Genomic DNA, 26,358 nt, shown 5'->3' with positions numbered 1-26,358 from the left:
GGTGAAACAAACAACGGCAAGTGATCACAACCCTCTAATTACAACGTGGCAAAGCTCCAACAAAGCAGTTGAATCGTTGAACTACCAGGTGGAACTAAATCCTCAGGAAAACAGATTACGCCTTACAGCGAAAGATATAGAACTATCCAATAAGTACAGTAAGGCCAAAACAAGTAACCTGGAGTTTGAGACCGATTACGGCCCCTTGTTAACAACATATAGGAAGCCTGGTACTACGAGATCTCTCCCCCTAGAATCAAAGCATTCGTATGACATACGGCTAGTGGAAAAACGAAGAGAATACCGCAAAGCAATTAGAATTGCCGGAAAACTTGAAGTTAACCAAGCAAAGGGGGAGAAAAGGAAAGTGAAGTCCACTTACCGCTCCTGGCTAAAATCTCATCGCAGAACTCTATATCAACAAGACTCCGAAGTTATTTTGAGAGCCATCTGCACAAAACATTCGAAAGATTTCTGGACATTAATAAACTCCAAATCATCTACCAGTAGTGCAAGCATTGAAAACGGTATTGGAGAAGCAACTTGGGACAAATACATAAAGAAAACTTTTGGTCTACCTTGGGGCCAGAAACCCGCTACACTAGAGAGTCAAGAACTACCCTGGGTAATAATCAGCGATCAAGAAGAAATTTTTGACCTAATCGTCAACCTGAAAAATTCAAGGGCTCCTAACCCCGAAGGTATTACAAATATAGACCTGAAATCCAACCCAGAAGCTTGGTCCTCTTTTATCTGTCAAGTCTTCTCAAGATGTGCGGAATCAAAATCAATTCCTGCTTCTTGGACCACAGCCACAATTGTACCCATATACAAGAAGGGAGACATCAACGATCCAGTGAACTATCACCCCATAGCGCTTCTTGATCCAATAGGAAAGCTATTCGGCGCCTTGCTACTGAAAAGATTCCAACAATGGGCCTTGAACGCCGCATGTAATGATCCATTTCAATCTGGATTTAAAAAGAACTTGGGAACTACAGCCAATATTCATCTGATAAGTGTACTGAAAATCAAAATGCTCGAAGGAGGGCCTAGGTTACATCTGGCCTTCATAGACTTTTCCCAAGCATTTGACAGAGTCGACAGGTCTGCGCTTTGGAGGAAACTGAAAACCTGGTCTTGCCCTGAGTCCATACTGAACCTCATTAAAGCACTATATATGAACACCACAGTCCGTGTTAAACTGAACTACCAAGGCCTGCTATCAAAACCAATAGCAACCCAGAGAGGTGTCAAACAGGGATGCCCCTTGGCTCCCTCCCTCTTTTTGGCCTACCTCGGTGATTTTCAAATTTCAGAAGCCTCTGTGAGAGCCTTCCCACCCCGGGTGGGTCAACACACCATTAGCAGAATTTTCTACGCCGATGACCTTATACTGATCGATCAAACACCTATAGGTCTACAGCGTCAACTGGACAACCTGTACGAGTATACTACAGCAAATAACCTGGAAGTAAACAAAACCAAAACAAAAATACTTACCTTGGGAAAATCAACGAAGAAAACTGAAAAACTAAAGTGTTTTTTTTCAATCAGAGGAGATCGAAAAAGTTCAAAACTTCAAGTACCTGGGTATTGTGCTGGACAACACCAAAAAAGAAACAACCATGCAAGATCATCTGAGAACAAAAACCAGGAAACTTGCCTCACAAGGAAAAGCTATCGATCATAAACTGGGTCACTTTTCTACGATCCCGGCAATTGATTTTTACAAAATGATGGTGGTTCCTGCTCTAACCTACGGTACAGAAGCAATAATATTGCTCCCGCGTGAAATTTGGACAAAACTTGAAGCCTATTACTGGCGAACTGTTCTCGGCCTTCCTACGTCTACAAAGGTAGCATCAATTCGAAGGGAACTGAGTCTTCTGTCCCTGCAAAGGACGTTGAACTGTAATTCACTAAGGCTTTACAGAAAAATCTTACTTCCTGAAAGTCCACTGTTATACAGACTGATCAAAATCGAACTAGCAGCCGAGTCTAACAAAATTCTACAATCCTGGAAGACCTACATCTCAAGGCTGCTAAAAGAAATTGAATGTGACGAGAATGACTTGATCACAAATCCGGGAAAAATTCTGAAAAAAACTAAAGAGCTAGACTGGATTAAGACGTTGGCAAAAGCTTCAGAAAACAAGCTAACTCAACACTTGCCACCGAATACAAAGAAACTGAATGAATTACAGGGATACATCAAACAATTTCCCAACAGAAAAGCAAGAAACTGTATTCTAAGAGTGAGATTGAATTTGTTGCCTACAAATGAAATTAGAGCCATTAGGGGAATGTCAACTCTATCACACTGCAGATTATGTCACAATAAAAACGAAAAAGAGACAGTTCGACATCTCCTACTGGGTTGCCCAGAAACCAAACCAATTAGGACCGCCTACATGCGACACTTCTCATTGGACCCTTCTTTAGACAGTGAACTTTGTTGGTGGTCAAAAATGACTAGTGGAGATAGACCGACCTGGCTAACGGCTACCACGCAAATAGTTCACCAAATCATGGCAAAACTGGACACTTTGACCTCTCCAGAAATGACAGCAGAAAGTCAGGACGCGACGTTTGCCTTCTCAACTTCGCGAAACCTAGAGGTAGCAGCTGCGAGTGAATAGAGATCATGATTAATCATATCTTCGACTCACTAATACCAGTTTGAAGAGGCCGTAGAAGGCTGAAAACCCTAGCAACTTTGCTTCTCATGTAAACAAAATCAACAAAAAGACATTTAACAGACATGGACAGTGACAAGCTCTTTGTAAAAATCAATCTTTTTATTTTGATTCATACAAATAAAAAATAAAAAAAATAAAAAAAAAATGAACAGGCACATTTGTTTTTATAATGTTAGGAAACGAACATGTTACACGTGTATTCTACCACTGGCACTGTGGACTGCTGGTGCAGCGCCCCCTAGAGGCTGACTGACGTCAGGCAGCGGCCTGGGCTGCCTGATGCAAAGACCGGCCCTGACCAGAGATCAACGTTATAACAACAGGGATCATTCTCACAAAACACTAAGGAAGCTCCATTCAGGTTGCTGTTGGGACTGGAGGTACATTATAGAAAATACCCATAACATTGATGACATTGGCAAGATTAACATTATGCTGTAGTCAACAGTGTAGTAACCATTTGTATTGTGCCCTGAAAGTATGCCATATACGAACATCCAAAAAAGGCAAGATAGCAGACTGATATCTTGCTGGAGGTGGAGGGAGCAGGAATGGCCTGAAACTGGCAAACAAGAAGAGTGGGACTACTTGCATGAAACACCTTCCTTCTTCAAATCACAGCCATTTGACCTTCAAAACCTATTTAAGCACTTCCCCTTCGGAGCACATTGCTCAGCATTTTGTAGGAGACACACTATTACCTCCATCCGAAGTGCTGGTTTCAACCGTCCGTTTCTGAACCAATGCCGAACCTGAAAAAGAAGAAGAAACAACAAAGTTAGAGAGTGCTCTGAGGCATCGGACATAGGAGACTGGCACAGGTAATAAGCTTTTTGCCAAATACTTTTATTTAACACACAAAATGGGACTGAAAAAAATGCCTCTCTAGCCCTAACACTAAGAGGGGTTTCCCTGCTCAACAAAACTAACTATTGAACAGTTGTTGTCAGAATGGCCAAAAATAATATTCTCCATCCTGTGTCAAAAACCTATTTGGACCCTCACCCTGAATTCTACTAAAAGTTGCAACTAGGGGAACATAAAGTGTCTCGGGTGCTCCTCTGCAGCTTTCTGGTGTTCTTTGGTACAAAGTTCCAATAAAGAAAGTCCCACCAACTCAAAAGAAATCATTTCTTACGTATTGCTCCTCCGCTTACTGTTGGGGGAAGTGACTTCCTTCCCCTGAACAGGGTACTGTAAAGTCAAGGGGGACAATCCTCTTCCTCTGGTCTTTCCACTTGTTGGATTATTGAGAGCAATTGAAAAACAACGTTCCCCCAGTCTCTGACAGACTTGGTTTACTCTCCTGCCAAGTACTGTCTATTTCAATTCCCAGAATTACTGGGACAAGGAAGAGTGTGACTCTTCTCTTATGACTCTTCATTCGTTGTACTAGACTGGATTCCCTTGTCATGCCCAGTACTTGTGGGAACCTGTTATTTACATAGGTTCCTATGTCAGCCCCTTTTCCTTGCTGGTTGCCACAGTGACACACAACCTTGGTGTATAATCTGCTTGAAAGTATGCAGATAATTTGTGTTAGGAAAAAACCCAATGTTGTGAAAACAATTGAGATGCATTGTGCACAAATTCTTAATGAAATCAATGCGAATATTGAGACTTTAACATCAAATCCAAATAAAGTAAGACAAAATAAAGAAATTATTGGATTTTGATTGGATTAAAAATTTGGAGAAACTCCATGGATACCCCTCAATGTTACATCGAAGTAAAGAATGTAAGAAACGAGGGGTGACTGTTCCATATCTTGCTAAGTTTCCTGACAAACAGCACAGGCGAACCTTTATGCAGGTCCGTTGGAACTTACTCCACACAAAAGAAATTCTTGCACAATGCGGCGTAAATTGATCCTGGGGATTTAGTTTGTCGATTTTGCCACTTAGATAAATCTATTGCGTCAACAAGACATTTATTTTCCTTTTGTAAGGAATTCAATACAAAGCGAGAACGTTATTTGTCAAAAATGTATCCTAACCACCAATGGCCTAATAAACAACAAATTTGGAATCTGTGTTTGAGTGGGTGTAATATTTCAGAAATTCTTGCTGTAGCCTTGTTTTCTAAATCTTTGAACCTACAAGACGGTTACTCCACCAATAATACTTCATTGGCGATGACAACTTTATAAGATGAAATAACACTTCCTGTGTTTTTCTTTTATTCTTCTTTAACCAAAGTAAGTTTTATCAATTGATGTATGAGTGTGTGATCATTTCATCATGTAAGGTTTTGATGATTTTTAAAATATTTTTATTGAGTAGTTTTATTGAAATATATATGTTTATTTTTTTTTATTTGCTAATTTGGTTAATTTGATTTAGTTTGTTTAACAATTTGAAATTTTGTAAAAGGTTATTTAACCACACATTCTTTTTAAAAGAAAATTATCTTGCCAAAGTCTGCGTTTCTTTTCCACTTTATTCATACATTATTTATTTGTGCGCACTGTGAGGAGCCATGGGGTAATTCTTCACCCTTCTCCCCCTGCTTATTACACATTTAGGGTTTCACAAGGCTGTTCCCGTCCCTACAGTACCTGTACTTTTGGTTACCCGGGAGGTCTGTCAGACTGTCACATGGACGTATTTCCAGGGGTTCTCTCACTCCTGGACATCGTCTCGGGATCCGCCAACTGTTGTACGGGAGAGAACGGAGGTCCGCAGAATCCTTCCTCCAGCGAGTTTGATTGCTATTCGCTGACTTACCCTGCGATATTCCCTGGCCTATGTCCTTCACCGTCCTCCATCCCTGGTGCAGGATAGAGGTTTCCTGTCTGCTGTTTGGAGGTCTGCTTCCTCTGCGACTCGAGGGAAACGTCGCCACAAGGAGCCCACCTCTACCCTCCCAGTTGGTACAGTGGTCGTAGGCCAAACGGGTAATTCCTCGTTTTGTTCTTGGATGCACAGTTTCACTTCTCACTCGCTCGGTCATTATTACTTTGTGCATCCAAAGCACTCCTGTCACTGCCACTGCTGATGTCCCAGCACAAGTTTCTCTCGTCCCAGCTGCTTTTATGACTCCTCTGCTTTTCTCGTGTTCCACTGACACTTGTACTACAACCACTGCTTCTGCTATTGCTACTACTCCAACATGGGTTTCTTATTTCTTCCCTTTTTATTGGTTGCACATTTTAAGTGCCAAAAGAAAGACTAGAGCGTTGGTTGTGCATTTCTCCTTGCTTTCTTGCATCTATTCAGGGCCTCCTCATCTCAGTATTTTGTGAGTTTATTACTGACTCAGATTTACAAAAACAGATTGATTCTCATGCCATTAGTGTGACATTAGCGAAATACATATGGTACTTGAGAATTGGGGTCCGGGGTTGCTCTGGGAATCTTTAGGAGTCCTCATGTTTTCGATATGGGAGGGACATTTCATTCAGTGCTCAAAGGCACGAGACCTTCTGGCTCATCACAGTGCCTTTAACCTCGACTATCATTTCCTCCTTGCCTCTTGCAATCAGCTGTTCTTGCGCTCTGCACACGCACCTTTCTTTCATCACAGCTGTTCTAGGATCACCGGCAACGATCTACAGCTGCTCACCATTGATGTAGGTAAGCCTTGTGGTCCCTCCCCGCGATTGTCACAGGCTCCTATCACGATCCTGAAGTGCATTTGTCTTGATGTTTGTTCCCAGAGCATTTTTCACGCACTGCGTTTACAAGCATGGCCATACATTTGAAGAAGCATGTGTGCTGAAGCACGTGTTTTTTTCTGGACAGTATGGTGCATTTGGTGTGAATTTCGTTGCATATCTGAGGCCTATTGTTGCATTATCAGCCCTCGCCCCCTTCCAAGATGGCTGCCTGCATTGTGCTGCTACCTTGGTAGCCTGGACCTAACACACTTCATTGGCTGCCTTGCATTTATCACCCAATTGGCGGGACCGGGAGGCAGGAGCCGGCCCACTGCTTCAAATGGCCACGACTAAGGACCCTGTCTGCTCTCTGTCCGCTACCAGGGCACCCAAGGGTGAGACGCGGTTCCCTGCTGTAATCTTGATTGCCCCCATATACTTGACATTTGCATTTGTGTGCCGCAGCCGCCCTGCAACATGGGGTAGGCTCCATGTACTTACCCAGATACTTGACTTTTGCATTTGTGTGCCGCCTTGCAAAATGTGGTAGGCTCCATGTTTTTGCCCATATACTTGACTTTTGCATTTGTGTGCCGCCTTGCAACATGTGGTAGGCTCCATGTTTTTGCCCATATACTTGACTTTTGCATTTGTGTGCCGCAGCCGCCTTGCAACATGGGGTAGGCTCCATGTATTTGCCCATATACTTTTGTGTGCCGCAGCTGCCCTGCAACATGGGGTAGGCTACATACATTGCTCACCCTGAATTCTCTATTGCACTTTGCGTGTGTTGGATTACCACTGTACGATCTTCTATTATGTAATCAATTTCTGCACTTCCTATCTGTAACCTGAAGCACTGCAACCATTCTCTTAAGTATAAGCGCTTAGATGCCTACGGGCTTGGTGCACTATATAAATAAATAAATAAATAACCCTCTGGACTGTACGCGAATCATTAGAATCTACAATCCAAGAAACTACATGATCCTCAGAAGAGAAAAGGCTTCCATCTGTCTTTACAACTAATCACGCAGTAGAACACCTTGCATGATTTTAAAAAACATTATAATGAGCAAACTACCAACCGATCACCCTCTTGGATGTCGAGAGCAAACTCTTTGCAGGCCTTTTGCTAAAGGAGTTGGAAGATTGGGATTAACGCAGTAAAATCCTAGCAAAACAGCAAACATGCATTCGTAAGGGCCTCTCGACAACATTAAACGGTCTAATCTTGGCGACCTTAAATGATGAATCAGGAGTAAAAGGGAGACCGGTACCTTTCGAGGCATCAATAGATCTATCAATTGCTTTTGACCTGGTCAACAGGGATCGGCTATGGAACAAATTAGAAAGCTGGGGAATTCCTAAATCTCTTCTGTCCATGTTAGCCATGTTACATGAGAACAACACAGTAAGAATTAGATTGGATGCCGAAGGCTCACTCTTGGACTATGTAAGAGTTGAGAGGGGAGTCAGGCAGGTTTGCATGGTGGCACCTTTCTAATTTTATCTTTATATGTGCGTCATTGGGAGGGAGATAGAAACCGCAGCCTTAGCTAGCCCAAAAGTCAGACGTAATCTGATTAAATGGCTGGCATATGCGGTTGATATCGTCCTCCTGGACAGCACAGAAGTAGGTTTGCAGCGTCTGCTAAATGCATTAGAACGATACATACAATCGAATGATCTTTCTATCAACCCAGCAAAGTCTAAAATAGTAGCCTTTAGAAGAGGTGGAACGAAAGGGTGCACATTTGTCTGGGCTTTGGGCGACCAAAAGATTCCAGTGGTAGAGGAGGTGGTTTATCTTGGTTTTACAGTGTACGCTTCCTCTAGGGTGGGGCAAATAAAACAAGACTTTGTGGGAAAAGCTGCACCATTAACCGCACAAATGAAAAACATATTGGGGAAATATTGTAAGTTTTCCATCATGCCCTTGATAAAGTTTTACACAGCTAAAGTGATCCCAAAAATCACCTACGGGATAGAAGCTAAACTCACAGCCTGGAAGCTGGATTGGCAAAGAATTGAGGGAGGAATTTGGAAGAACGTATTAGGCATTCCCCAAAGCCTATCCATGGCTAGCTTTAGATACAAGCTAGGCCTAAGATTACTTAAAGTTCAGATAGAGTGGAAGATGATTTCACTATATCACAATATCATGTTTGCTCAAGTTAACTCCTTATAGGATTTACGGGAACATCTGGGGAAATCCTGTTCTGTGGTTTTGACCAACTTACAGAACTTGGTATTAAGCGTACTGACAGACTGTGAAAGCGACGTAGAAACACTCATATGCAATCCCATGAAGGTCAAGCAGTCCCTAATGCGTATGGACTGGATCCATACGATAAAGCACATGAGAGAGTCCTTAACAACTGCCTCACTGTCACTGTATGATAAGCAAATCGGCTTTGACACAAAATATCTGCGAAAGTTTCCAGATCGAAGTGTGAGTCAAAACTTTCTAAGATTTCGCTTAAATCTGGTTCCCACTGGGGAGGTGTTGACCGGATGGGGGCGAGGTGGGGAAACAAATTCCTTGTGTCCTGGATGTGAGGATCTGCGCAGACAGTCCACAAAACACATACTGTTGGAATGTGGGGGAACTGTGGATGTAAGAATGAAGTACTTTCGGCAGTTTGAAGTGACAGACGGGGTATGATCTCTGATATGTTCTGGGACAGGCTGATAGCAGGCCATAACACTTCTTTGACATTAAATGTAATAAGCGTCTTGAAAGAGCCTGGATTCATTGATAATGCGCATTGTAAATACTAAAAATATGGTGAGTCCTTGTTTCATTTCATTTTGTGTTTAATAATGTATCTTCTTTTGAATTAAGGATATGTTGTTTTTTTGTTCTTCTGTTTATCTCTTTTTTTGTTTCTGAAATATTTACATACATAGGAATAACGGACTTACTTTTCCTTTTTATAGATGTTTTTATGATTATATGTATGGACATGTCTTATTGATTTCGTATTTGTGAAAAACTGATTTTTCAGTTGTAACACAATAAAAAGAAAAAAAAATGTGCATGAACCACATAATATCGTAATGGAAAATCAGCCAGATTTGCTCTCAGGGAGTGAATAGTTGAAGGGTTACTAGTATCATCTTCTTGCAAGAAAATGTACTGCTTCTCATCGTAGCCCTGAAAACCCACCTAACCTGCTCTGCCCTCCGGGTCGGCTGCCCTTATACTCCTCAAGGCGCTCAATCCCATATCTTCAAAATGTCTTACATAGGCCTTCCAGCATGCTTCCCTGCATCCCCCAGAACAAAGAACACTGTTATCATAACATAGAAGTCTGTTGTCCATCTTCATAGCCTTCAGTCGCCACATGATGAAGCACGTGTGGTTTGGCTCAGCACACACAATGACTTCCAGTCCCCTCCTCCTCAGGTGAGTGGTGTAGGTCCACCGACCATTGACGTGCTTCCTATTCTATATGAGAGGCTTACTGTTTTAGCTGGCTAGAAGTAGTATATTCCAAACACGGCAGCCTAATGGCTTTCACACACTAACCCTGTGCGCCTCAGAAATGCTAGGCTCAGCACCTCTTATGGTGCATGCCCAGTGCAAAGAGTGAACCACAAGCATTGTCACATGCCAATAGTGTATGGGGGAACCCTTGACAAGGCCCATTATGAAAAATAATAAACAATTGGTCCAGTGACATGCAGGCGTGGTAAAGCCATCCACTGGGGAAAGCACAATTTATAAACTCATAAACCCTCTCACTAAGTTCATCTGCCATCTGCATGCTCTGTCATGTGGCCATTGTGACATCGTCTCCTTTTATTGAAACCTTAAGAGGAGGTGTCCAGAGTTGACACACGTTACTTCTTAGCTATGTATGCATTATTTAAGTACCACACATGTACAATGATATGATATGATATGGCATTTATAACGCACCTGTACACAAGTGTTTCAAGGCGCGACGAGGCAAGGGAAGGGGAACAAAGGGAAGACACAGACAACGATCTTACTACGCCTGTAACGCTCACCTGGTCTCTGTGGGGGCGTTGGCAGCCCTCCCAGGGATGTGTTTTGTCCTGGAATTGCATTCCCCTTCTGTAATGATGGCTGCGATGGCGAGAAGGTACTTCTTAGGGCCGTTCCTGCATGGATTTAATGAGCGTGAGTATGCTAGTTTAAGGCCCTTGCCCCCACTTCCCGTCCCCTCCCGAGGCGTGGGTCCCCGTAGATGCGCTGCTTGGGAAGGCTCACCTGGTTCTTAATGTCTGTGGCTCTCCATCCTGCTACTTCTGGCAGGGGCGCTTGATCGTCGAGGACCAAGTTCCTTCACTGGTCCTATGCGGGCGGTAGTCCAGTCCTGCTGCAACTAACCACTCGTCTTTAGGTAAGTAATGTTCTTGTTTGTCTTCTCTTGTGTGTTTGTTTTCAGCCCTTTTTTGTTTGGATTCCGTACTATTCGTTTTCCTGTTACCGTTTTATTTCCTTGTTATGGTGTTCGTTCTGTGTGTTATTGTCTGTTCTTTCCGTACCCCTGTTCTTTTGTTCTCTTCCCGTGCTGGTGACGGTATGGACCTTTAGCTGCTGAGTTCAATGGCGGCAGCCGGAGGGATGAGGAATGGGACCTGCGACTGCCGGTAACAGGTAGGCTGACTCGTAGGGATGCGTGCGTGTTTTAAATGCAGCGCGGTTCTCCGATGGTGAAATGTTCTAACCTTGTCTTTTGTCTTCCTTTGCAGCTGGCGAGTTCGTGAACGAAGACTGCCGTGGAGCGATGTCAGAATCATGATCGTCGGATTCCAGGAGGTGAGTATCTGCAGGTTCACGTGGTGGTGAGCGTCACGTTGCATCTGAGTGCAAGGTAATGCAAAGCACGGGGCTCGAGGATGGAGCAGCTTATATATCTGGGCTTTTGGGCCACACCAATTAGCCTGGCCTGCCTGCCACACCCAGGTATCTGGGGCGGAATGCCGGTGGCCTTTCAGAGGAATGTATTTGCATGCCAACCAAACCTTGTCCCCGACTTGGTAGTTTGGGGCTTTTCTCTGATGTTGATCCGTGATTCGCTTTTGTTTTTCTTTGGCCGTGGTTAGGTGTTCTGTCGCTTCTTTGAAGACCCAGCTGATGGTCTTGTATAATGTTTTACTGTTGCCGTCCATACATAATATACAACAGGCTTTGACCAGTACTGGTGTGAGTGGAGTTGTTGTATGCATACTTCGCTATCCAAAGTACGTCCTTCCAAGTGTCCTCATTTTGTTGCAGCATACATCTCACGTATTGCTACAGTGTCTGGTGTGTCCTTTCCGTCTGGCCGTTGGTCTGGGGATGATGGCTTGTGGATAAACGAAGGCCGATTTTAGCGATTTTACAACACCTCTTCCAAAATGCAGAGACAAACTGACAAACTGAGTTCCTCGGTCTGATATCAACACTGATGGGAACCCATGTAGCCGGACGATCTGTTCCAGAAACACGGTAGCCAGAGTGGATGCAGTGGGAAGGCCTTTCAGAGGAATGAAATGGGCAATTTTTGAGAAGAGATCTACGATAACAAAGATGGTGTTGTACCCGTTGCAGGAAGGAAGGTCTGTAATAAAGTCCATTGACAGAGCGTGCCATGGTGCGGGTGGGAAGGAAGGTGTCTAATAAAGTCCATTGACAGAGCGTGCAATGGTGCGGGTGGTACGACTAGAGGAGGTAGAAGACCTGCAGGACTTTGTTTTTGAGATTTGTTTTGTGCACAGACACCACAGGTTGCAATAAACTGTGCAACGTCCCTCCGCCAGGTTGGCCACCAGTAGTTTTTCTTTATTTTGGGCAAGGTCTTAGCTATTCCCGGATGTCGTTCCACTAATGCTTTGTGATAACTTGCGATGATCTGATTCTGTTGTTCCTTATCTGGCATGTAGAGTTGTCCTTGATAGTATGGCAGATTGTCCACAATGGTATGTTTGTTCTCTTTTGCCACCCATTTTTGTTGTGTTGATTGATCCATAAGGTGTTGCAGGTCAGATTTCAAGTTATCTAGAGTGGCGGTTGCAGCAATTGAACCTAAGATCTGTCCTTCTGGGATGATGGCCAGTGGGTCTGGTGAGGCAAATGCATTTTCATCCTCACTCATTCGGGAGAGGGCATCTGCTTTCCCATTGCTTACTCCGGGTCTGTAGGTGATAATGAAGTCATATTCGGCAAAGAAAAGAGCCCAGCGGAGTTGGCGTGAGGACTGCGCCTTGGCAGTTTTCAGGTATTGTAGATTGCGGTGATCTGTGGTTACGGTGACTGTGTGTCTTGCTCCTAAAAGGTAATGCCTCCAGGCCTTAAATGCCGCCTTGATCGCCAGTAATTCCTTGTCTGCGATCGCATAGTTTAACTCCGAGGGGGGGAGAACTTCCGTGACCAGAACGCCACTGGATGCAGTTGCCCGGTGTCGGGATCCCGTTGTGACAGAACTGCTCCCATCGTTATATTGGAGGCATCGGTTTCGACCAGGTATGGTAGTTCTGGTTGAGGGTGTTGCAGAATCGGCACTGTAGTGAATGCCTGTTTCAATTTCTGGAAGGCTTCTTCTGCCTCTGCAGACCAGTTGAACAGTTTATTCTTCCTCAACAGGGAGGTGATTGGGTGGACGATGTGGTAAAACCCTGGGGTAAAACAGCGGTAAAAATTGGCGAACCCGAGCACACTCTGGACCCCTTTTGTGGATATTGGTGAGGGCCAGTTGAGGATAGCGTCTACCTTGTGTGTATCCATGCGTACGCCTCTGTCAGGTTCTGACCTGGTCACTCGTCTATTCGTTCTTCCCCTCACAAGAATAAACAACAGAGCGTGGAGGAACATTCTTGCCATACCCAAATCCGTAGGATCCATGGATACGGGTTGCCATGGCGACTTTGGCGTCCCTTGCGTCCTCCGCACTACGGATGACGTCAGGAACTTGTTTCCTTGACAACCTATATAAATACCTCTGGGTTGCTCGCTCTTCGCTTCTGATTTGTAATCAGCCGCACCTACGTCTTGTGCCTTGTATATTCCTGTCTTCCTTGCCTTTTTGCCTTGCCCTTGCTCCCTTCCCTTTCCTTGATTTCCTACTGACCCAGACTACTACTTACAAGCCTCTGCCTGCCGAATTGGATTTGTTTTATCTACGCGTGTGCTGAAATTGGAACACTCACTTACCATCTCTTGTCCATTGGGTTTACCTCTTCAAGCGACACCCCATCTTGGTTGTGAAAACTTACCAATTACACCCCAGTGTATTTAGAAGAAATCGCTGAACTTGAGACTGCCATCTACCGCTCAGTCGTTAGGCATCCTCGTGCCGGCGGTATAGGATTGGGACTGGAGACTGCCTCTTTCCGCGTAGGCGTCCTCGTGTCGTCGGTTCAGGTATTAGTACACTCGGTGTTAATTCGATAAGCCGCCTACACCAGAACCAGTGGTAAGCCTTCAATTTCCTTTGTCACCTATGGTTTTTCAATCGATTCTAAAGAGTAAAAACATCACCTTATTTCTTCTGTTTTCTCTTAGTCCACATCTTGACCCAGCCTTGTTAGTTTCTTCGACCAGAGCACCCTGGCTTACTTCCTAGTCTGGTCAGTTATTATTGACTGTTCTCTCTTGTCTTGTGTGTTGGTTATAAACGCTGTGATCTAATTTGTCCATCTTGTTTTTCTGCAGCGCCTGGTGGTTCGTGTGGTGTTCCTTATCTTTCAACTAATAGATCCCTCTGTATTTACCTTGGGTGTTCAGAGGGTTATATTTGTGGAAAGAATTCTCCAGCTGTAACGCTTACCTTAAACTCTCGTCACCCATGGTGTCCAGGCAGAGTATGTTTCAGCACGGCTTTGTGTTCTGTAACACTTACCTTAAACTATGCGGGAACGTTAACCTATTAATACACAAACATTTTCTTCTCAGCTAGCGATGCTCATCAATCTACACTTCTTCAGTGAAAACGTTAACCTATTAATACACAAACATTTCCTAGTGTGAGTGCAAACAGACTTTAATTATAGCACAGTCTTAATTTCTATTATCTCCTAAAACTCTCTTACTCTGTATCTTACCTAATGTGCTTTTGTAGTTAGCTCTCCATCCTGCATCAGTGCAGGGGCTCTAGTTCTGAAGAGTCACGAGGCTGAGGTGTTACTGGAGTGGAGAGTTAATGCTGCACTGAGTAATTGGGTTAGGGTGTAGCTCTAACAACAAATTGAGGAATGGAAAACCAATAGCCCTAAACCTGAAAGGGAATTACTATTAACCCAGACTTAATTCCTCCGTGACAGATGGGAACAAGAAAGGAACCTAAGGATCCTTCCTAAAATGTTTTCATGGGGCAATGCCTGGTGGTGGGGAAAAAAAGTGCAGCTAAAGAGTGGTTACATTATACAAATGACTGATGGAGTTCCAACCCAATGCACGAAGTGACTAGGAAAAGATTAAGGAACCTAAAATGTAATGCATTGGAAAAGGAGCTTTCGATTATTTAGCCTTATAAAGTATACAAAAAGAAAGCATGGAAAACTATTCATTACGAAATGCGTGTGGAGATTCTACACGCCAAAAGCATGAAACAAACTAACCAAGAACAGCTGACAAGCTAACATTTGTGGGAATACTTGCAGTGACTGAACTGGCCGCAGCTATTCCTGAGAGCGGAAGGCTTCACACAGCTACGGCTCACAGCCCGACTGCCTGACAGGAACGAAGGAGCGCGGACTGCGACTAACTTGCTGTGACAGAGATAAATGTTACAAAAGAATCTCCATCGGCGGACTAGGGCAATTATGAAATGTGAACGGCAACAAAGTAACTGTGGTCTGTGAGGGAAACTATAGTTAAATTCTAGTTGACAGAAGTAACTGGGCAACGGTAAGCGTTAGCATGGAAGACACGACGCGAAGCTCGGAACACACGCTGGGAGTGGCTTGTATATCCCTGGAGTGCTAAACACTAGACCTGTTCTGAACTACAGGAGAACAATTAGAGCAGCCATGTTGTGGAGTCAGGAAGTCACTATTGTAACCTACCCACTACACTGTGTTGCTGTCCCCTCATCCAGCAGTGATAGGCTGATGTCCAATTATTTTTAGGGGTAACTCTAAGGCTCCGTGCTGTGATCATGACACCGGCTACACTACGGGTCCAAGTCTGGTTCCATCTCTACGGATTCTGAGAAACCTTACATAATCAGAAGCCTTAAAAATGGACCGCAACGAGACCTTGGGTACATTAATGCAATTAGTAGCCGAATTGCGTACTGATATGCAGACGGCTCATGCTACCACGCAGGCATGCATTGATGGGCTCCAGGCAATGATACCGGCAACAGAGCAGCCTCCTGTCCAGGTACCAGTTGCTGATCCCGGGGTACCAGCTCCCCAAGCGGCACCGACTGCCTCGGTCTATATGCCCACACCGACCGCACCCATTAGCTCCACCTGAACGGTTTCATGGTGATCCTAGGGTTTATAGAACATTTTTGAATCAGTGTCGTTTACACTTTCTATGTCGTCCTAATGCCTTTCCTGATTCCGCTACTAAGGTGGCTTTTGTTTTTTCTCATCTAACCGGTACTGCTGCAGGTTGGGCTAACCCTTTGTTGGAAGCCGGTAGCCCTCTGTTATTTGACTGTGATGCCCTATTAGAGGCTATGAGTCAGGTTTTTGACACATGATATAAGACCCAAGCCACTGAGTTAGAACTATTGAGCTTACAACAAGGAGATACACCTAAAAAAAACAGTATCACTAACATTTAAAAGTATTAATGATTTAGCCCCCAAATACCTAACAGATGGGTTCAAAAGAAGAACTTCCAATAGACCTACCAGAGAAGCATATACCAACCAGCTAGTTGTGCCCCCATTGAAACTGAGCACTGCCAGAGGCAACAGCTTCCCTGTCAAAGCAGCCCAGTTGTGGAACTCCCTCCCATCCTCTTTAAGGTCTGACCAATCCTAGCCACACTTCAGACTTAACTGTATTAAATGGCTCAAAGAAAACAACCTATAACTGACCGACACCAGGACTACCTACGTCTCACCCATCTGTTAATCTGTAGCTGAACGCATACTTACATGCTCATCTCCCCCACTTACTCCACCTTGCTTTTTGACTGTCAATGTATACTGTGTATACACCTCTGTGTACAAATACCTGTCCATATAACTCTGTATATAACTATTTGTACAAACTTGTAGGGTAATCATTATCCTGTTGTCAATGTATCCTATATCTACTTGGAATGTGTAACTGTAACCTGTAAGCTTAAAGTATTCTTGCACACACGCCCAGATACCTTCGGGTCTGGCACGCTCTATAAATAAATAAACAAACAAACAAGCAAACCTCTCCTTTCCTATGTCACTAGGTTTATCAGCTTATAGCTGAAACGGGTTGGCCCGAGGATAAGAAAGCCTAATTTTTCTATAAGGGTATTTCGGGCACGCTTAAAGATACCCTGGCGACAGTCCCAGTGGTTCCTACTGCCTTCCATGAGTTACTAGATTTGGTTCTTCAAGTTGATGCTCGCAGAGCAGAAAGAAAAGGGGAAAAAAGACCCCAAATCCCAGTTTTAGTTTCCCCGATTCCCATGGTCTCTAACCAACCTGAGCCAATGCAGATTGGTGCTCTACGAGGGCCATTGACCGCTCATGAGAGAGAGAGGAGATGCACTGAAAACCTATATTTTTATTGTGGTTCTAACGAGCACCTACTAAAAGCCTGACCGAAAAAACCTAAGAAGTCAGGAAACGTGAAAACTCGGTAGTGGAAGGGGTCCAGCTGCTGAGTTCTGTATCTGTGGACTCCACTATGCTTGTGCCTGTTACGTTCTCGGCTTCTTTCAAACAATTGACAGGGTCATGCTGGTCCGGAGATCCTGTGGTTGATTCAGGAGCCACGGGGAATCATATAGATGTTGTGTATGCCCAGGAAAACAAGGTGCTTCTTGTGAATAAAGACCACCCCGAGCTAGTCAATGCTGTAGACGGTAGCACCTTGTCGTCTGGTTTAGTCACCCAACAGACGGTACCTCTAATCATGACTTCCGACTCAGGACATTCGGAAACTATTTCTTTCAATGTCATTTCAGCCCCCCAGTTCAAAATGATTTGGGAATACCATGGTTAAAATTGCACAACCCAACCATTGATTGGGTTAAGGGGGAAATTGAGCCTTTGTCTTCCTACTGCACAGAGCATTGTTTCTTGTCACCAACTATCTGTGGGAGTCCTTGTCAATCCCTGTTGGGAGTTGCTCCCGTTGTGGGCGCTGTTTACGTGGTATCATTACCCCGTGAGTATTCACTGTATAAAGATGTGTTCGACCCTAAAGGTGCTGAAGTGCTTCCTCCCCATAGACCCTATGACTGTTCCATTGATATAATACCAGGGGCTAAGATACCAAATGGCAGAATCTATTCCTTGACCCAGAAAGAGGACGAAATCTTGAAGCAATACATAGAGAAATCTCTAAGCACAGGGTTTATTCGGCCCTTGCGTTCTCCTGCAGCTTCACCCATGTTTTTTGTACCCTAAAAAGAAGGAGACCTACGCCCTTGTATTGATTATCGGGGACTCAATGCTATCACCATAAGAAACCAATACCCCATTCCTCTCATCTCGGTCTTACTTGACCAGTTAGGTACTTCCAAGGTCTTCACCAAGCTCGATTTAAGGGGGGCCTATAATTTAGTTCGAATGAGATCTGGTGATGAGTGGAAAACTGCGTATAAAACCAAGTATGGTTTATTTGAATATTGTGTTATGCCTTTCGGCCTTTGTAATGCCCCTGCCACGTTCCAACACTTTATCAATGATGTATTCAAAGATATGTTGGACAGATTCGTAGTGGTGTACCTGGATGACATTTTGATATATTCATCCGACTATGATTCTCATGTATCACATGTTTCATCCGTTCTACAACGGCTTAGAGAAAATCAATTGTATGCCAAGTTAGAAAAGTGCATTTTTCATGTCTCTTCAGTTGAGTTTCTGGGCTATGATATAACTGACCAGGGTATTAAAATTAGCAATACCAAGGTTAAAGCGATTCTAGAATGGCCCGTTCCTGCTACCTTGAAACAACTTCAGTCATTCCTTGGTTTTGCACATTTTTATCAGCGCTTTATGAAGTCCTTTTCTTCTATGGCCTCTCCTTTGACTTCTCTTACCAGTTCCAAGAATGCTTTTGTCTGGAACGATGCAGCTCAAGAAGCTTTTGATCGACTCAAGTCGGCTTTCACTATGGCCCCTGTACTACTTCACCCTAACTCTGCTTTGCCATTTATAGTTGAGGCTGATGCATCTGATGTAGCTGTTGGGGCCATCCTTTCACAGGAATGTCAGGATTCGGGGAAACTACATCCAGTTGCTTTTTATTCTAGGAAATTAACCTTGTATGAAGCAAGTTACACCATTACCGAAAAAGAGCTGCTAGCAGTTAGAGATGCCTTTTTAGTCTGGCGGCATCATCTTTTGGGTACATCAGTCCCGATGCGGGTATTCAGTGATCATCGTAACCTCCTTGCCCTGCAATCCGTTAAATGCACCACCACGCGACATGCTAGGTGGCATGAGTTTTTCTCCATGTACGGACCTGGCTCCAAACATTCTAAAGCCAATGCACTGTCACGTATACATGGTGTTCCAACAAGGGAACATGAAGGAAAACCTATCCTGTCCTCCCAACAAGTTGTTTGTGCGTGTGTGGTACAAACCCCTCTACGCACTTCTCACTTGAACTGGGTACGTAATAACCCAGCAGTCCGTCAAGAATTAGGATTGACCGTTTGCAATGTCTTACCTTATCACATGGGTTTTATATACCTTCCTGACCATGAGACACAGGAAACCGTGCTCCGATGGTGCCATGATTCCAGGTTTTCTGCGCACCCGGGAATAAAGAAAACACTTGAATTATTACAGCGCTGGTGTTGGTGGTCGTCAAGGAGTACCTTAAATCCTGCGCTGTTTGCCGTCAGTGCAAAAACGTACCTTCCAAATCCATAGGGCTATTACATCCTTTGCCGGTTCCGAATCATCCTTGGGAGATGTTGTCCATGGACTTTATCGTTGAGCTACCAGATGATCAAGGTTATGATTCAATCTGGGTGGTGATTGACTCATTTTCCAAAATGGCTTTGTTTACCGCAAGTCATTATATCCGATCACGGTACCCAGTTCACTTAGAAATTCTGGAAAGTTCTCACTACTTCTCTCGGTATCGAGGATTGTTTTTCTACGGCCTATCATCCACAGACGGATGGTCAGACAGAACGTCTGAATGCCACTCTTGAACATTATCTACCTTGCCTTATTCTACAGCATCAGGATACCTGATTGTCTGTCTTGGTTATGGCAGAATTTGCATTCAACAATTCCTTGCATACCTCTACCGTTACTACACCTTTCTTTGCTATATATGGTCGACATCCTTGTACTCTTCCTTTGGAACCCAGAGTCTCATCTAACAGCCCGGCTGCTGTGGCTTGTGTTCGCGATCTGACCAAGATCCGGAATTCTATCTCTGCACATCTGCATTCAGCCAGAGCACAACAAAAGAAACATGCCGATCTACACAGATCTCCGGCCCCTTGCTATAAGGTGGGTTCGAAAGTATGCTTGGCCACACAGAATCTACGTCTCCCAGGCCGTCGGTCTCTTCTTCCTTGATTTGTGGGGCTATATCCAATCACTGCTCTTGTGAATCGCATCACGGTACGGTTAGCCTTACCTACATCCTGGCGTATACATCCTGTCTTCCACGTCTCGTTGTTAAAACCCTTCCATCCCGGTACTCGGTTGCCTGATCGTCCTCCTCCTCTTACGGGACAAGGTTCAGAGGAATACGAGGTTCAGCGTATCCTAGATACTAAAGTGACCCGGGGTGTACGTCTTTATTTCGTGGATTGGAAGGGGTATGGTCCTGCTGATAGGACCTGGGAGCCAGTTGGGAACATCCATGCCCCCTTATTGATTTCTCGTTTCTAGTCGGCTCGGAGGAGGGCATCTTTGAGGAGGGGACCTGGTCACTCGTCTCTTCGTTCTTCCCCTCACAAGAATAAACAGAGCGTGGAGTAACATTCTCGCCATACCCGAATCCGTAGGATCCATGGATATGGGTTTCCATGGCGACTTTGTCGTCCCTCGCGTCCTCCGCACTACGGATGATGTTAGGAACATGTTTCCTTGACAACCTATATAAAGACTTACGGGTTGCCCGCTCTTCGCTTCTGATTTGTAATCAGCCGCGCATACGTCTTGTGCCTTGTATATTCCTGTCTTCCTTGCCTTTTTGTCTTGCCCTTGCTCCCTTCCCTTTCCTTGATTTCCTACTGACTCGGACTACTACTTACAAGTCTCTGCCTGCCGCTCTGAATTTGCTTGCCTCCACGTGCACCAAACCTAGAACGCTCACTTACAAGTCTCTGCCTGCCACTTTGAATCTGCTTCCCCCTAGTGCACCGAACCCGGAACGCTCATTTACAAGTATCTGCCTGCCGCTTTGAATCTGCTTGCCTCCACGTGTACCTGACCCGGAACGATCACTTACAAGCCTCTGCCTGCCGAATTGGATTTGTTTATCTACGCCTGTGCTGAAATTGGAAGGTTACCGGTCATTTGGTCGAAAAAAAAGGTCGACAGGACAAATGGTCTACGCAATTTGGTCGAAAGACAAATGGTCGAATTTTTTTTTTTGTATTTTCACTTTTTTTATTTTTTTTGGGGGGGTTCCCCAACCCCCTTTTTTTGCTTAAAAACCCTTTTTTTTCCTAAACGAAAACCTGAAAAATATATATAAAAATAAAATAAAAAATTCGACCATTTGTCTTTCGACCAAATTGCGTCGACCATTTGTCTGTCGACCAATTTTCTGTCGACCAAATGACCGGACAGCAATTGGAACACTCACTTACCATCTCTTGTCCATTGGGTTTACCTCTTCAAGCGACACCCCATCTTGGTTCTGAAAACTTACCAATTACACCCCAGTGTATTTAGAAGAAAGCGCTGAACTTAAGACTGCCATCTAGCACTCAGTCGTTAGGCGTCCTCGTGCCGGTGGGATAGGTTTGGGACTAGAGACTGCCTCTTTCACACCAGGACCAGTGGTAAGCCTTCAATTTCATTTGTCACCTATGGTTTTTCAATCGATTCTAAAAAGTAAAAACATCACCTTCTTTCTTCTGTTTTCTCTTAGTCCACATCCTGACCCAGCTTTGTTAGTTTCTTTGACCAGAGCACCCTGGTTTACTTCCTAGTCTGGTAAGTTATTATTGACTGTTCTCTCTTGTCTTGTGTGTTGGTTATAAACGCCGTGATCTAATTTGTCCATCTTGTTTTTCTGCAGTGCCCGGTCGTTTGTGTGGTGTTCCTTATCTTTCAACTAATAGATCACTCTGTATTTACCTTGGGTGTTCAGCGGGTTATATTTGTGGAAAGAATTCTCCGGCTACATTACGGGTCCAAGTCTGGTTCCATCTCTACGGATTCTGAGAAACCTTACAGCCTCGCGGGGTGAGAACTAATCCGAGGAATTCTACTTCTGTTACATGGAGAAAGAAAAAATCCAATTTGGCGTATAGCCGATGGTGCCAGAGTTTTTCCAGGACTGCTCGGATGTGGTTGACATGGTCGTTTTTTGTCGCCGAGTAAATCAGAATGTCATCAATGTATACTAGTGCGCAGACGTCCAGCAGCTTGCGGAGCACATCGTTCATGAAGAATTGAAACACTGAAGGGGTGTTACAGAGCCCAAAGGGCATAACCTGGTATTCATAGAGGCCATATTTTGTGCGAAAAGCCGTCTTGCATTCATCCCCATTTTAAGTGCTGATTCTCCTATTCAGTTAGGGCATAGATCCGACTGCAGGCAACTTGTGCACCCCATACTAGATCTATCTGGCAGTCGTATGGCCTGTGTGGGGGTAGAGTGTTCGCCTGCTCCTTCTGGAAAACATCTAGGTAGTCCATGTATTCAGGTGCTAGTGATCCGGTTAAGGCCAGTATGGTTCCCTCCTTCGGTCCTGGTTCCATTAAGCCTTTTTAAGTGGATTCTTTACCATAAAAGGTGCCTGCACAGTCTTGAGGGAAGGTCAGAACTTGTTTACGCCAGTCAGTCTTAGGGTTGTGGGTCTCTAGCCAAGGCATCCCCAGGATCATCTGGAACTGAGGGGCGCTGATGAGATTAAAGGTGAGGTCCTCCCGGTGGCCGTCCTGACACAGAAGGATGACTTTCTTGGTGTGGTGCATCACGGGCAGGAAGACAGCTGAGATCCATCTACTGCTGTGACGTTTTCCGATATCCGCTTCTGTCGGAGAGGGAGACCTATCCGAATGGCCAGATCTTGGTCGATGTAATTGCCCACAGCTCCACTGTCTATATACGCCTCCAAGGCATGTATCTTTGACGGTTGCTTATGGTCGATCAAGAGCACAGGAATGACTAGGTGTGAGGTCTGTAAAGGTTCCTTCTCACCGCTCGACAAGTGGACCCCTACGCTTGCAGAGCACTGACGTTTTCCGAGTCATGTTCTTCTTCAGCTTTGTCAGTTGCCCCGACCATCTTTCTAGGTGGTTTTACCGGGCAATCCCGGAGAATGTGACCAGCCTTACCACAGTACAAACAAAGCTGCTGCTCTCTCCTTTTCTCCCTTGGTGAGAGGGCTTGGTAAGCCTCCAATTTGCATTGGTTCAGGCTGCTCGTTTGGTTTAGTTTGAGCTTCACAGGGCCGTATGTAGACAAATCGTCTCTCCGACTTCACTCAGTCAGTTTTCCGGTCCTGCACCCTATGGTCGAGTTGCACTGTTAAGTCGATGTATTCTGCACATCCTTTGGGAGGATTCACAACTTGGGCTAACACATCCTTTAGTTCCATTCGCAAACCCCAATAGAATAGCGTAGCTCTCTTCCCCTCTAGCCAGTTTGTTTTGGCTATGAGGAGATTGAAGGAGGCGATATATGTCATTAAGTTTTGATTGCCCTGCCGGAGTGACAACATCTCGTTGTCCAGGGCCTGACCTCGAGTGTGTCGAGTGAAAAGCTTCTCCATTTTGTGCGGAAAACCCCCTAAGTCTCGAAGCAATGGATCATCCCGGTTCACCAAGGGTATTGACCAGTCCGTTGCACTACCTCCCAGATACGAGAGCACAAACGCCACTCTTGATTGTTCGTTGGGGAATGCCCCAGATCTGCACAAGAAATGTAGGTGACATTGGTTCATAAAAATGGCATACTTATTGGGATCGCCTGTAAAGCATTCTGGAGGGGCCAGAGGAACCGCCCCTGGAAGGACAACCTGTACCGGTGCGGATTGTGAGGCTGCAACAAGAGGTGCGGCCCCGGGCAGCGGGGCCTGGCCAGCCTGTGTCTGGGGCACCTGTCTTGCTAGATCATCTGTACGCTTCACGATTAATTCCTGCCTCAGCGCACTGGTTTCTTGTCTTAAAGCATGTACTTCAGCCTGCAGCTCCCCAAGCAATTTGGCCAACTGGTCAGTTTCCGATGTTTCCATTATGCCCAGGCAGAGGTTCTTGGGAAGCTTTGCGTTGTTACCCTCACCTGGTCTCTGGGAAGGCATTGGGGCATGGTTGCAGCCCTCCCAGGGATGTGTTTTGTCCTAGCATTGCATTCCCCTTCCCGGTAAGGTACTTCTTAGGGCCGCTCTTGCATGGATTTAATGAGCGTGAGTATGCTAGTTTAAGGCCCTTGCCCCCACTTCCCGACCCTTCCCGAGGCGTGCTTCCCTGTAGATGCGCTGCTTGGGAAGTCTCACCTGGTTCTTAATGTATGTGGGTTCTCTGTCCTGCTACTTCTGGCAGGGGCGCTTGATCGTCGAGGACCGAGTTCCTTCCCTGGTCGTATGCGGACGGTAGTCCAGTCCTGCTGCGACTAACCACTCCTCTTTAGGTAAGTAATGTTCTTTTTTGTCTTTCCTTGCGTGTTCGTTTTCAGCCCTTTCTTGTTTGCATTCCGTACTATTTGTTTTCCTGTTACCGTTTGTTTCCTTGTTATGGTGTTCATTCTGTGTGTTATTGTCTGTTCTTTCCGTAACCCTGTTCTTTTGTTTTCTTCCAGTGCAGGTGACGGTACGGACCTGTAGCTGCTGAGTTCGATGGCGGCAGCCGTAGTGATGAGGAACAGGACCAGTGACTGCCGGAAACAGGTATGCTGACTCGTATGGATGCGCGCGTGTTTTAAATGCAGCGCGGTTCTCCGATGGTGAAATGTTCTAACCTTGTCTTTTGTCTTCCTTTGCAGCTGGCGAGTTCGTGAAAGAAGACTGCCGTAGAGCAATGTCAGAGTCAGGATCGTCGGATTCCAGGAGAAGAATTGCAGTAAGAAGATTGCCGTGTAGCGATGTCAGAATCAGGATCGTCGGATTCCAGAAGGTGAGTATCTGCAGGTTCACGCGGCGGTGAGTGTCACGTTGCATCTGAGTGCAAGGTAACGTGAAGCACGGGCCTCGAGGACGGAGCAGCTTATATAGCTGGGCTTTTGGGCCATGCCCATTAGCCTGGCCTGTCTGCCACACCCAGCCACACCCAGCAGCTTACACATGAAGCGGGACCTGGGAAGTCACAACCAGCAGCATGAATGTGAAAAAGGCCTGGAATAAAGTGGCCTGAATAGAATAAAAGTAGTTCCATGTTAATTCTTCACATGAGCCTGGCGCCTGAGTCCAGCTGGGCCCCCTGTGTGTGTGTGTCCCGAAGGGACATAAATGGGGCATTCTTTGGCAGCGACCCGTGGCACCCACTACTTGGGGGTGTTGCATCTGTGTCCTTGGTGACATTGAGATTGTGCAAGTGCAGGGGAGGGGGGGAAGGGAAAAGTACAAGTGGAAAGGGGGAGGGGCAGTTTAGTACATACGATAACAATAAAATAAATAAAGACAATAAATAAAAGTGCGGCCAGCTGGTGGCAAGTGCAGGTAGGGCGGTGTAGGAATACAGAAACAGTCCCTGGGTGTAAGGGTTGTCAGGGGGGCTGTGCAGGTGTGCAACTGGTGAGGAGGGACCCGGGCCCGAGATCAGCGGGTAGTCAGGTAACCAGTGTAGTTTCAGTTTCAGCCAGGAGATTAGCAGGGGAGAGGAGGAGCGCAAGCAGAAGCAAAGAGGAAGGTCTTGAGGTGCTTCCGGAACCAGAGATGGTTCTCCTCATGTTTCAGAGAGGCAGGGAGGCTGTTCCTGAGGGCAGCCCCAGCAGAGGAAAGCGATCTACCACCAACGTATTGCTTGGAGAAGCGACTGAACCTGAGGGAGTTGGAGGCGGATGAACGAAGAGCTCAAGAAGGAAGATATTTAGGTAGAGAGAGTTGAAGGTATTGAAGCCCCAGAAGGCCTTGTGGACAATGCAGCTGGGTTTTGAACTTAATCCTCGCTGCCACTGTGAGCCAGTGCAGAGATTTCAGTCCTGGAGAGATACGATCCTTGGGCTTGAGGCCAAGGACAAGTCTCTCAGTTCTGTTTTGGATGATTAGCAGAGAGCAGAGAGTAGAGGAAGGCATATTTGGAAAGAGGCTGTCGCAATAGTCCAGCCTAGAGAGAACCAGTGCTCTAGAAATGGTGAGCTTCTGGGGGAAGGATATGAAGGGAAGAATACCTCTGAGGAAATGAAGCTGGTAGTGCTCTAATAACAATCAGCATGCAGATCCATGAACCACTATGCACAGAACTTTGCAAGCAGAACTTTACTAACACCATTCCAAAAGCTAGCCACAGATGCCAACACTACCTGGATTACACTGTTCAGCAATTGATATTAACCGACTTAAGGATCTCTTTTCATCCTCCTCCATCTTCATTAACAATTTAAAGCATTTTGGGGATGGTGTGGTCAAGACAGAGAGATCACTGGAAAATACTTAATGTTCATTTAGTTTTTTATAGATTGGGGGGTACAACACAGCAAATACAAAAGTGTGTAAGCATGTGGGGTCCACAAGAAGACTGACAGTTACTGGGAAAATATTGGCCGGCATCGCATATCCTATTCCTCCCATTGTATTCCTTTGTGGGCCATACCAACCCGAACACAAGGGAATCCAGCGTGGGTAGT

General features: G+C 45.2%; 1 protein-coding gene across 1 annotated transcript in view; it reads right to left on the bottom strand.

Moving 5' to 3' along the window:
- Positions 1 to 26,358, bottom strand: part of LOC138449053 (zinc finger protein interacting with ribonucleoprotein K-like) — a 209,985-nt gene that overhangs the window by 52,597 nt on the left and 131,030 nt on the right. The window contains exon 4 of the mRNA XM_069604738.1: positions 3,404 to 3,454. Within this exon, the coding sequence (XP_069460839.1) occupies positions 3,404 to 3,454 (51 nt within the window). The remainder of the gene's footprint in view (positions 1 to 3,403; positions 3,455 to 26,358) is intronic.

The sequence above is a fragment of the Ambystoma mexicanum genome, chromosome 1p, assembly GCF_040938575.1.
Source record: "Ambystoma mexicanum isolate Mex_15411 chromosome 1p, UKY_AmexF1_1, whole genome shotgun sequence".
NCBI lineage: Eukaryota > Metazoa > Chordata > Amphibia > Caudata > Ambystomatidae > Ambystoma > Ambystoma mexicanum.
The sequence above is the reverse complement of the archived record's forward strand: the minus strand, read 5'-3'. Positions and strand labels throughout refer to the sequence as shown.